General features: G+C 35.5%; 1 protein-coding gene, 1 long non-coding RNA gene and 1 pseudogene across 2 annotated transcripts; all 3 read left to right on the top strand.

Annotated features, from left to right (window-relative positions):
* The window catches only part of LOC105139185 (protein CUP-SHAPED COTYLEDON 2-like), a 3,934-nt pseudogene extending 1,974 nt beyond the window's left edge, over nt 1-1,960 (top strand).
* A 4,811-nt stretch (nt 1,961-6,771) lies between these two features.
* Nucleotides 6,772-10,284, top strand: LOC105139184 (cytochrome P450 CYP82H23-like). Its single transcript, XM_011045543.1, has 3 exons — nt 6,772-6,916; nt 6,964-7,748; nt 10,192-10,284. Exons 1-3 carry the CDS (start codon nt 6,805-6,807, stop codon nt 10,282-10,284), a joined length of 990 nt encoding a protein of 329 aa, XP_011043845.1. The 5' UTR covers nt 6,772-6,804.
* Nucleotides 10,285-10,560: 276 nt separating this feature from the next.
* Nucleotides 10,561-10,725, top strand: LOC105139179 (uncharacterized). Its single transcript, XR_844933.1, has 2 exons — nt 10,561-10,602; nt 10,654-10,725. It is a non-coding gene; the product is annotated as an uncharacterized LOC105139179 (long non-coding RNA).
* The last annotated feature ends 932 nt before the right edge of the window (nt 10,726-11,657 follow it).

Here is an 11,657-nt window from a genome sequence, read left to right as displayed (position 1 = left end):
TATTATTATTATTATTAGTATTACTATTACTATTATTATTATTATTATTGTTGTCATTGTTATTATTATTATTATTACGATTGTTATTGTTATTATTGTTGTATTATTGTTATTTATAATTTGTACAATTAACCTCCCTGTGGTTCGACCCCGATCTTGCCGGGTTATTTATTACTTCGACACTCCTGCACTTGGGAGAAGACAACAATCTTTTCGTCATGTCAATTGCCTTGAAGGAAAATTTGCTTACCATTACCTCTCCGAGTGCTCTAATGTATAGTGAGCTCATTTGTTTTGTGTCATCATGTTCTCTTTTTCAAGTCATGCAAGAAAAAACCTGTTTTTTAATGTTTAATACCTGTTTCCCTATCAAGCCTTGTTTGTCATCCCAGTTCACGCCGTGTTAATTATTTGGATACCGCTTGCTAGTGACCTTACAGGCTTATATTGAGGTGTCCTATTTCATGATTAGGATTGTGGTGGTGCATCGAAGAAAGAGATTAGGTTTTTTAGTTTCTATACAGTGGCATGACGCTGATATAGGGCTAGTACTGTGTGTGTTTTTTTTTCTTTTTAGAAAAGCAATAATTCAAGCATCTCTAATGCAAATAATTTCATGGTGGTCAACAATAAATAAATCTGCAGCTGTTATTCATTAAGGGATTGAAAAAGGCATGCCATTATTTTTTGTTAGGGTATTTTCTTGAAGAAAGTACTTAATATTTATCATCTTTATTGGGATTTAGATAGATCACAGCACTTCAGCATCATTAATATTCTTGTCATTCTTCCAAAGGCTAATGATTAATAGTTTCAATCTCTTGATTGCACAGTTCCTATACCATTTACATGTTTGTTTATGCCACTGTCTTTTGAATTAACTAGTTTTTGTAAAGCAGTAGGATCTTTTTTTTAGCCTCAGATTTAAATGATCTTCTATTAACCAAATGTTCTCATTCACCTTTTAAAGACTTCATTCCTTCAAATAAAATCATGGGTCTTGGAATTATGTTATTTGAGTAATGTTATTGTATCTTAGCTAACAAATGATGTAATTCCAAGTGTTGTCTTTCATTTTTAGACCTCTTGCAATGTAATCACACCAATCTTTGCAATATGTTTGTAATATTTAACCTTTATATATATTATAGCATTTTACGTTTCAAACCTTCAATGATTATGATCAGGACGAGTGGATAATCTCCCGAGTCTTTCAGAAGAGCTGCGGTGGAGCTGCAGCGAGAAGTGAAAACATCACCAAGAAAAACCGCTTTGACACCTCTATCAATCTCTACACAGAAGCCAGCTCCCCATCTTCAGTCTCTCTCCCTCCCCTCCTTGATGCTACCACTACCATTACCACCACAACTCTCAATGACTGTGACAGCTGCTCTTACGACAACCACACTTAGCACGAGCACGTATCCTGTTTCTCCACCATTGCAGCTGCTGCTTCTGCCGCTGCTCATAACAACTAAAAATTTGATATTGCTCAACTGCCTCCACCTGCAATGAATGATTTATCAACATTCCCAAGAAACATTGGTGTTAGTTGTTTCCCAAGTTTGAGGTCCATTCAGGAAAATCTTCAAATGCCCTTTTTTTTTGCCTCTCCAACCTCTGTGGTGGCTGCACCACCGTTTCATGGTGGTGGTGCCACCACCATCACCATGAATTGGATGATAAACCCCTAAGGAGGGGCCGGGAGGGTTAGGGGTGCTGGTTGCATGTAGGACTTCTCAAGTTTCCAGAGATGAACACTAGTTATATGTTTACTAAAATTGTCTACATATTTTTCTTTAATGATTTCTGAATTATTTGTACTAATTAAGTGGACTCATAATAGCCAGGGCAGGATTTGGTAATCGATCTTATTGTTAGATGTCAGTATGAGTAGGAATTACTGGTTTATGAGTGATGATTATCTCTTAATTTGGAAAGTAACTTTGTAATGTCCCATCATCGTTTTTCTTTTGGATCAATAACTTGTTTGGCATTGCCATCTAATCTAACTGTGTTTTTGAAATTTTGGTTTTAGAATTTTTATTATTATTTTTAAATTATTTTGATTTGATTATATGAAAATATTTTTTAAAAAAAAAATATTTAATATATTTTTATAAAAAAAAAATTAAAGATCAATCTTTACTATATTTCCAAGCAAGCTTCAATTATGGAATATAGCACCTATTTATTTGTAGTAAAAATTAATAAAATTTGGTTTTTTAAAGTATTTTTATTTTAAAATGTATTAAAATAATATTTTTTTTATTTTTTAAAATTTATTTTTGATAACATTATATTAAAACGATTTAATAACACTAAAAAAAATTAATATAGAACAAAAAAAATTAAAATTTATTGAAAATCAAGTTCAACTCAATATCCAAACACTAAGATGTTTCACATGTGGATGAACTGTACTCGTTATATTAAGTTTATATTAAGTTGCTAAAGTGATAAATTGCAAAATTATGGTACGTTTTATGGGAAAATTGGTTAGTTGCTGACTGATCAATGAAGAAAAACCCTAAGTAGATAACGCCAGATTCTACTGTTATTTTCCTGCAATGAATGAGAGAGGAGAAAGGGCAGTAATTGAGCTAATTATAACTTTTATTTATTTATTTTTATTTGAGTGCACCAACTTTTATTTTATGTGTTCTTAATTTTATTTTATTTTTCAAATCAAGTGTCGGGTATGAACATTAATTATACTTTATATTTCGAATTGTGTCTTATTGTATGTATTTTTATTTATTTCTATTTGAATGCACCCATTTTTATTCATTCTATTTAAGTGATTGGACTTCTAAAAAATCTCAGTGCTTTTAAATTTTACTTTCTTGTATAGGTCATATGTGAACAAGTTAAGAAAATAAAATAAAAAACAGTGAAAATGATTTAAAAAAATAAAAAGAAAATAAGAACAGGAGAAAAATTACTTTTAAATAAAAAAATTATAATATTAATTTAGAATGGGATAATAATTATTTTTCATTCAAAAAAATTAAAATATTAATTTAAAAAAATCTAAAGCAAGAGAAAAATTCATCAAAACAATTTTAAAAAATTCTAAAAATTAATTTAAAGTAAAAAATATATATAATTTTTTTAAAATATATATTTTTAAAACATAATAAGCTAAAGTGATCAAAGGGGAGGTTAATACAATTGAAGATTGCTCTAGTGGTTTATGGTATAAACAGCTTGGAAATTTAAGTAAAAAAGGCCTTGGTATCCTTGTCAAGAAGAATTACCTTCCATTAAAAGGTATGAACTTGAACATATGTATTTATTATTTAGTTGGTAAACAACATAATGTTGTGTTTCAAAGATCATATTCACATAGAAGATCACATATTCTTGATCTAGTTCATATTGATGTTTACTTTATGATTGATAAGTCTCTTAAAGGTGTATTGTACTTTGTTAGTTTCATTAATGATCACTCCAAGAAAGTTTGGGCTATATGTTTGAAATCTAAAGATTAGGTGTTTGATGTCGTTAAGGATTTCCATATTAGAGTTGAAAAAGAAACTGGTAGAAAGTTGAAATGTATTCAAACTAACAATGGTGGTGAATACAAGGGTTCTTTTAAGAAATACTATAAGGAATATGGTATCAAGTTAGAAGACAATTCCTAAAACTCCACAATAGAATGAAATGGCTGAGAGAATGAACAAAACTATTGTTGAAAGAATTAAATGTATGCTCTCTCATGCAAAGCTGTCTAAGTCCTTTTAGGGTGAGGTAATGAAGACTGTAGTTGCCATGATCAACCTTTCTCCATAAGTTCCTCTTGATTTTGATGTTCTAAATAGAGTTTGAAAAGGAAAGGATGTTTCTTATGCACACTTGAGAATGTTTGGATGTAGAACATTTATATATGTTTCTTAAGATGAAAGGTCTTAACTTTATAACAAGAAAAAGTAGTGCATTTTCTTGGGCTCTAAAAATGATGAGTTTGACTATAGATTGTGGGATCCAAAGGAGAAGAAAATTGTGAGAAGTAGAAATGTTATCTTCTTTGAAGATCAAACCATTGAAAACTTTGAATAGAAGGATAAAATAGAGTCTACTACTTTTATTACATCTAATTCAAATTCAAGATATACTCCACAGTTACTTTTTATGCCTGCTAATCATGGGATAGATTTGAAAAATGATAATAATGATGGTTTTCTTATTGAACCATTAGGTGGTGATCCTGAATCACCTAATAATGATATTAATGTTATTCCTAAATAGGATATGCAAGAAGTTTCAGATGAGCCACAATTGAGGAGGTCAACTAGGCCACGCCAACCTTTCACCAAATATTCTTCTCATGAGTATATGCTGGTTACTGACGGAGGAGAGCCAAAATGCTTTGATAAAGCTATGTCACATGAGAAGAAAAGTAAGTGGTTGAAAGTAATGCAAGAAGAGATGAAATCCTTGCATGAAAACCATACTTTTAAGTTAGTAAAGTTTCCTAAAGGTAAGAGAGCACTCAAGAACAAATGGGTGTTTAAGTTGAAAATTAATGAACATTGCTCACAACCAAGGTATAAGGCAAGATTGGTTATAAAAGGTTTTGGTCAGAAGAAGGATATTGATTTTGAAGAAATCTTTTCACCAATTGTCAAGATGTCTTCAATCTAAGTTGTGTTTGGTTTAGCTGCTAGTTTGAATCTTGAAATTGAATAACTTGATGTGAAAACTACCTTTCTCTACAGTGATTTATATAAAGAGATCTATATGGAGCAGCTTAAAGGGTTTGAAACAAAAGGTAAAAAGCAGTTAGTTTGCAAGTTGAAAAAGAGCCTATATGGGTTAAAACAAGCTCCAAGACAATGATATAAGAATTTTAATTCTTTCATGGTGGATCATGGTTATGACAGAATCATTTCTGATCATTGTGTATTTATGAAAAGGTTTTCAAATGAAAACTTTATTATTCTTTTATTATATATGGATGATATGTTGATTGTTGACCATAATGCTGAGAAGATTTGGATTCTAAAAAAAGAGTTAAACAAGTCTTTTGCAATGAAAAACTTAGGACCGACAAAACAAATTCTTGGCATGAAGATCATACGTGATGGGAAAAACGAGAAACTTTGGCTATCTCAAGAGAGATATATTTAAAAGGTACTTGAAAGAGTCCACATGAGCAACTTCAAACATGTTTGTTCTCCATTTGCAGGCCACTTTAAACTAAGTTATAAGCAGTGTCCTTCAAGTGATGAAGAAAAGAATGAGATGAAAAATGTTCCTTATGCATCGACAATTGGTAGCTTGATGTATGTCATGGTTTGCACAAAGCCAGATATAGCTCATGTAGTTAGTGTGGTTAGTCAGTTCCTCTCCAATCCCGGTAAAGAACACTAGTCAACAGTGAAATGGATACTCAAGTATCTCAAAGGTACTTCTAGTTTCAGCTTATGTTTTGGTAATCATAAACCTGTGCTAGATGGATACACAGATGCAGATATGGCTGGTAATGTTGATTCTAGAAAGTCCACATCAGGATACTTAATAAAGTTTACAGGAGGAACAATCTCATAGTAATAAAGGTTACAAAAATATATTGTATTATCTATTATAGAGGTTGAATACATTGCTCTTACTGAAGGGGGAAAATAGTTGTTATGGATGAAGAAGTTCTTGTATGAACTTGGCCTAGTTCAAGAGAACTTTGTGTTGCACTGTGATAGTCAAAGTGCAATCCATCTTAGTAAGCATCCTACTTTTCACTCTCGATCAAAGCACATTGAGTTTAGATATCAATGGATTCGAGATGCTATGGAGATGAAGTCATTTGTTGTTAAAAGATTCATACCGATAACAACATGTCAGGCATGATGACCAAACCTCTACCGAGAGAGAAGTTTGAATTTTGCAGAAGGGAAGCAGGCTTGGTAAAGCCTCCTAAATTGAAGCTTACATGTTGATCACTAGTATGGCGAATTCCTCACATAATGTGTGAGAGGGAAATTTGTTGTGTGTGGTCCCGCACCATGTGATGGTGGGACCACCATATTAATTAAGAAGAGAGGCAATGGGCTGCCTCTCTGATTTAATTATGTTTGCTATTGTAGGAGACAGTAGCAATTTTAACAAAAGAGAGAAGAGAAAAATAGGAGAAAGAAAGGAAGTTGAGACAACTGAATTGATTATCTTCTTTCTTCAATTTCCAGCTCGTTCACTGTTGGATTGAGATGAGATATTGACAGCAGCTTCTAGACACATTATTCTTCATTTTGAACAATTAGATCGAAGATTAGTGGTGTGAAAGCTAGTTGTTTTGATAGAAAATAGAGCTGTCAATGTTGTGAGCTTTTCCCAAATATTTCTCTCTTTAATCTTGTTGTATTTCAAGAATAGGTTATTCTTAATAATATGTATATTGTAGCTTTTAGTTGAATCTAAGAAAGAACAGTTGTGAATCCATTATTTATTGATAGTGGGAGTTTTTAAGTGGACTACGGTCCCGTGGTTTTTTCCGCATCAAGTTTTCCACATAAAAATATCTTGATGTTAATTTATGTGATTGTTATATTATTTTTGTTGATTATTTGATTCTAATTTTGATTGTACAAAAAGAAAAAAAATTAGAACTTATAAATTGTAAATTGATCTACCCAGGTTGATATCTAGTTATTTGCTCCTAATTTTTCAATAGATAATAATAATGAAGACCTCGAGCATGATATAAACAATTATTGGATGTCGTGAAGTTGGTGTCAGCATCTTGATCCGTCATTGATTATCGGATGCCATTGTAAAAATTAATTACTGTCAGCTTGCTTGTGCTTCATGTCATATACAAGAGGGTGCCAAATTATAGGCATGTACCTAAGACACTTCTTTCTCCACACACGACCCAAAATGAAAGTTTTAGCAATTGAAAGTTTCTTTCTGGGGCTAGTTCTTCTATGCATGATTATATGGAGAATACTTTCTTTCTGGGGCTAGTTCTTCTATGCATGATCATATGGAGAATACTGTCAACCAGCCACAAAAGAAACAAAACCTTACTACCACCTGAACCCTCTGGCGCATGGCCTTTGATAGGACATTTGAGGATTCTCAATAGTCAAATTCCCCTTTTCCGAACTCTTGGAGACCTGGCTGATAAGCATGGACCAGTTTTTTCAATAAGGCTTGGCATGAGACGCACGCTTGTTATTAGTAGCTGGGAATCTGTGAAGGAATGCTTCAAAACCAATGACCGAAAATTCCTAAATCGTCCGAGTGTTGCTGCTTCAAAATACATGGGTTATGATGATGCCTTCTTCGGATTCCATCCGTATGGAGAATACTGGCTTGAGATGCGAAAGATCGCAACGCAAGAGCTTCTGTCGAACAGCAGGCTTGAGCTGCTCAAGCATGTGAGAGTTTCGGAAATAGAAACATGCATCAAGGAATTGCATACAACTTGTAGCAATGGTTCCGTGTTGCTGGACATGAGTCAATGGTTTTCCTGTATAGTTGCGAATGTGATGTTTCGACTAATTGCGGGGAAGAGATATTGTGGTGGTACTGGCAAAGATTCAGGAGCTTGTGGAAGATTAATCAAAGAGTTCTTTTACTTGAGTGGGGTATTAGTAACGTCTGATTTGATTCCCTTTACTGAATGGATGGATTTTCAAGGACATTTGAAATCTATGAAGCGTGTTGCCAAGGAGTTGGACGATGTTGTTAGTGGTTGGCTTGTAGAACATCTTCAGCGTAGGGAATGTTGGTGGGAGAAACCACTTGTGGTGGCTTTGAAACACTCGGAAGGGATAAAACACACTCTTTTATTTCAAGAACAAAGCTTACAATAACATAAACAAAAGCTTACAACAACCCCTCTTTCTTTCTCTCTTTCTCTCTAGTGTTTCTCTCAATCTCTCCACACATAATTGCATAAGCTTAGCTATCTATTTATACACGAAATCAAAACAAGAAAATTCAACCTTCAAGTGTGAAGGCGGTTTTTGGCCGACGGTGTGAAAGCGGCCAGCGGCCGGAAAGCGGCCGGCGGCTGGTGGCTGGTGGTTGGCGGCTGGTCGGTTGGTGGCTGGGCGGTGACAGCTGGTGGCTGCCTTCCTTGACCTTATGGATTGAGTTTACTTCAACAAATCTCCCCCTTAAACTCAATCGAGGGATGTCATTCCAAGCATGAATTTCAATCTGATAAATACTTCTCTTTTCAATGGCTTGGTAAAGATATCAGCAACTTGATCATCTGTCTTGCAGGATATCAGCTCGACTTCTTTGTCTTTACATGCTCTCGGATAAAGTGATGACGTGTATCAATATGTTTACTTCTTTCATGATACACCGGATTCTTTGCCAATGCAATCGCTGATCGATTATCGATATAAATCTCTGTAGGATTTTCTTGAGGAAATCCCAAAAACTTTAGCAAATTCCTTAACCATATTAAATGGCATACAGCTGAGTTGGCGGCAACATACTCAGCTTCACAGCTTGATAACGTGACAATTGATTGCTTCTTGGATGACCATGTGAAAGATGTATCTCCCACGAAAAATACAAACCCTGTTGTACTTTTTCTTTCATCCAGATCTCTACCCCAATCACTATCCGAGTAGCCAGTAAGATTGAAATTTGTACTTGAGGTATAAAACATACCTTCATTTATTGTGCCTTTGATGTAGCGAAGAATTCTCTTGGCTGCATTCAAATGAGACTGGTCTGGCTTCTCCATATATCTACTGATCAGTCCGACTCCGTAGAGTATATCTGGTCTGGTACATGTCAAGTACCTTAAGCTTCCTACCAAGCTTTTAAAGTAAGTTGGATCAACATTTCCAACTTTACTTTTCCTCAATTCCACTCCATTCTCGACTGGCGTTGATACCAGATTGCAGCTTTCCATCTTGAACCTTTCAAGAATATCTTTGGCATAACTGCTTTGGGATACAAAAATCCCTTCTTCTTTCTGCACCACTTCTAAGCCAAGAAAATGTGCCATCAGACCAATGTCTGTCATCTCAAACTCTTGTACCATGCTTTTCTTGAAGTCTTCGAACATGGTAGGATTGTTGCCGGTGAATATCAAGTCATCAACATATAGGCACACAAATAATATGCTGCCATCTGCTTCTTTCTTCACATAAATTGCATGTTCATATGGACATTTTTCAAATCCATTATCTTGAAAATACCTGTCAATTCTGGTATTCCAAGCACGCGGAGCTTGCTTCAAACCGTAGAGGGCTTTCTTCAACTTGTATACTTTGCCTTCATTTTCATCATCAATGTATCCAAGTGGTTGTTCAACATAGATCTCTTCTTCTAGGAAGCCATTCAGAAATGCTGACTTCACATCAAGTTGATAGATCTTCCATCTATGTTGTGCTGCTAGTGAGATCATCAATCTGATTGTCTCTAGCCGGGCTACTGGAGCAAACACTTCTCCATAGTCAATGCCTTCTCTCTGTTTGTAGCCTTTGGCCACTAATCTTGCTTTGTATCTTTGCACTTCTCCTTTTGCATTCTTCTTTGTCTTATAGACCCATTTGACACCTATTGCTTTCTTGTTTTCTGGTAGATAAGTCAGCTTCCAGGTATCATTCTTCTCAATGGCATGTATTTCTTCATCCATTGCTTTTATTCACTTCTCTTCTGTGATAACTTCATTGAAGCTAAGTGGGTCACTATCTGCAAAGAAACAAAATAGAGTTGTATCTTCCATTACTTGAGTGGCGTCATACAGCTCTTCTAGATTTCTCATCCTTCTTGGTCCTTCTGATGAGGATGCTGATGATGATGGTATTGATGATGATTCTGGCGTGTTTCTCCTGTTGAATACAGGAAATCTGTGTACCGGACTTTGTGGCTCATCTTCTGGTACTATTGGACCTTCTGCAAGTACTGTTGGTACTTCTTCATCTTCAAGGATCAAATCAGTGCTGATCCATTTAACTGCTTCTTGGTCATCATTCCATTGCCAAGTTTTATCTTCTTCAAAGATAACATCTCTGCTCATAATTACCTTCTTGGTGATGGGATTATACAGCTTGTATCCCATTCTTCTCTCACCATATCCGACAAAGATGCATTTCTCACTTTTATCATCAAGTTTGGTCCTTCTTGCATCTGGGATCTTTGCATATGCCACACAACCAAAGACTCGAAGATGAGTAACACTTGGTTTGTGACCACTCCATGCTTCTTGTGGAGTGACAGCTTGCAAACTTCTGGTTGGGCAGCGGTTCAGCAAATATACTGCACATGATACAGCTTCAGCCCAGTATTGCTTGGGCAGCTTCTTTGCTTTGAGTATACTTCTTGCCATATCAAGAATTGTTCGATTCTTCCTCTCAGCTACACCATTCAGCTGTGGTGTATAAGCTGGTGTTGTCTGATGTCTGATGCCTTGTTGTGTACAAAAGGCTTTAAAGTCATTTGCTGTATATTCTCCACCTTGATCAGATCTCACAGTTCTAATCTTATAGCCACTTTGCTTCTCAACAATTGCTTTAAAATCTTTAAAACAATTGAACACTTCTGACTTCCTCTTCAAAAAATATACCCATGTCTTTCTGCTAAAATCATCAATAAAAGTGAGGAAGTACCTATTTTGTCCAGTCGACATAGGCTTTATAGGACCACACACATCTGTGTGTATTAACTCTAGTGGCTTCATAGGCTTTATAGGACCACACACATCTGTGTGTACTAACTCAAGTGGCTTGTTTGCTTTCCAGTTGACTTCTTTGGCAAAACTGGATCTGTGATGTTTGCTGAGGACACAACTCTCACAGACTTCTTCTGGATGATCAATATTGGGCATACCTTTGACCATCTTCTTGCTTGCTAGCATCTTCAGACTTGTGAAATTCAGATGTCCAAGCCTCAGATGCCAAAGCCATTCTTCACTGTTGGTGATGGCACTCAAACACTTTGCTGCATCATATTGGATGTTTAAAGGAAACATCCTATTCTTGGACATTTCCACATAGGCAATTAATCTCCCATTGTAGTCTGTAATTGTCAGATGACAATTCTTCATGTAAAGTGTATAACCTTTCTCCAGAAGTTGACCTATACTCACCAAGTTCTGCTTTATATCTGGGACATAATAGACATCGGCGATGTAGCTTTGATCGCCATTCTTCAACTTGATTGGGATGTTGCCTTTTCCTTTGAATGGAACTTTTGAGGTATCTCCAAAGGTGACAAAACCTTGTATGGTCTCATCTAGATCACCAAATAAATCTCGTTGGCCACACATATGATTGCTGGCTCCAGAATCAAGATACCAAATATTCTCTTGATTCTTGTCAAGTCCTTGTTGGACAAATAATGCAGCTGCTCCTCTGTTGTTGGCATTCTCTTCTGCATAGTTGACTTGCTCACGTATCTCCAGTGGAGCTTTCTTTTGACATTCAGTGCTATAGTGGCCAAATTGATTGCAATTATAACACTGAATATTCCTCTTATCACGGTTATTGTAACCGCCTCCTCTTCCTCTAGGAGTGAATGCTTGTTGTCCTCGACCTCCTCTGGTGGTGTTTCTACCACCTCTTCCTCTAAAACCTGTATTCCAAGAACCTCTGCCTTGAAATCGTTGAAATCCTCCTCGTGTTTGTTGACTTCTTCCTCGAGTGGTGTATCCACTTGTTGAAGTCTCCCCTTGCTCATATCTGTCT

This window comes from Populus euphratica, unplaced genomic scaffold, assembly GCF_000495115.2.
Source record: "Populus euphratica unplaced genomic scaffold, PopEup_1.0 scaffold139.1, whole genome shotgun sequence".
Classification (NCBI taxonomy): Eukaryota; Viridiplantae; Streptophyta; class Magnoliopsida; order Malpighiales; family Salicaceae; genus Populus; species Populus euphratica.
The sequence above is the reverse complement of the archived record's forward strand: the minus strand, read 5'-3'. Positions and strand labels throughout refer to the sequence as shown.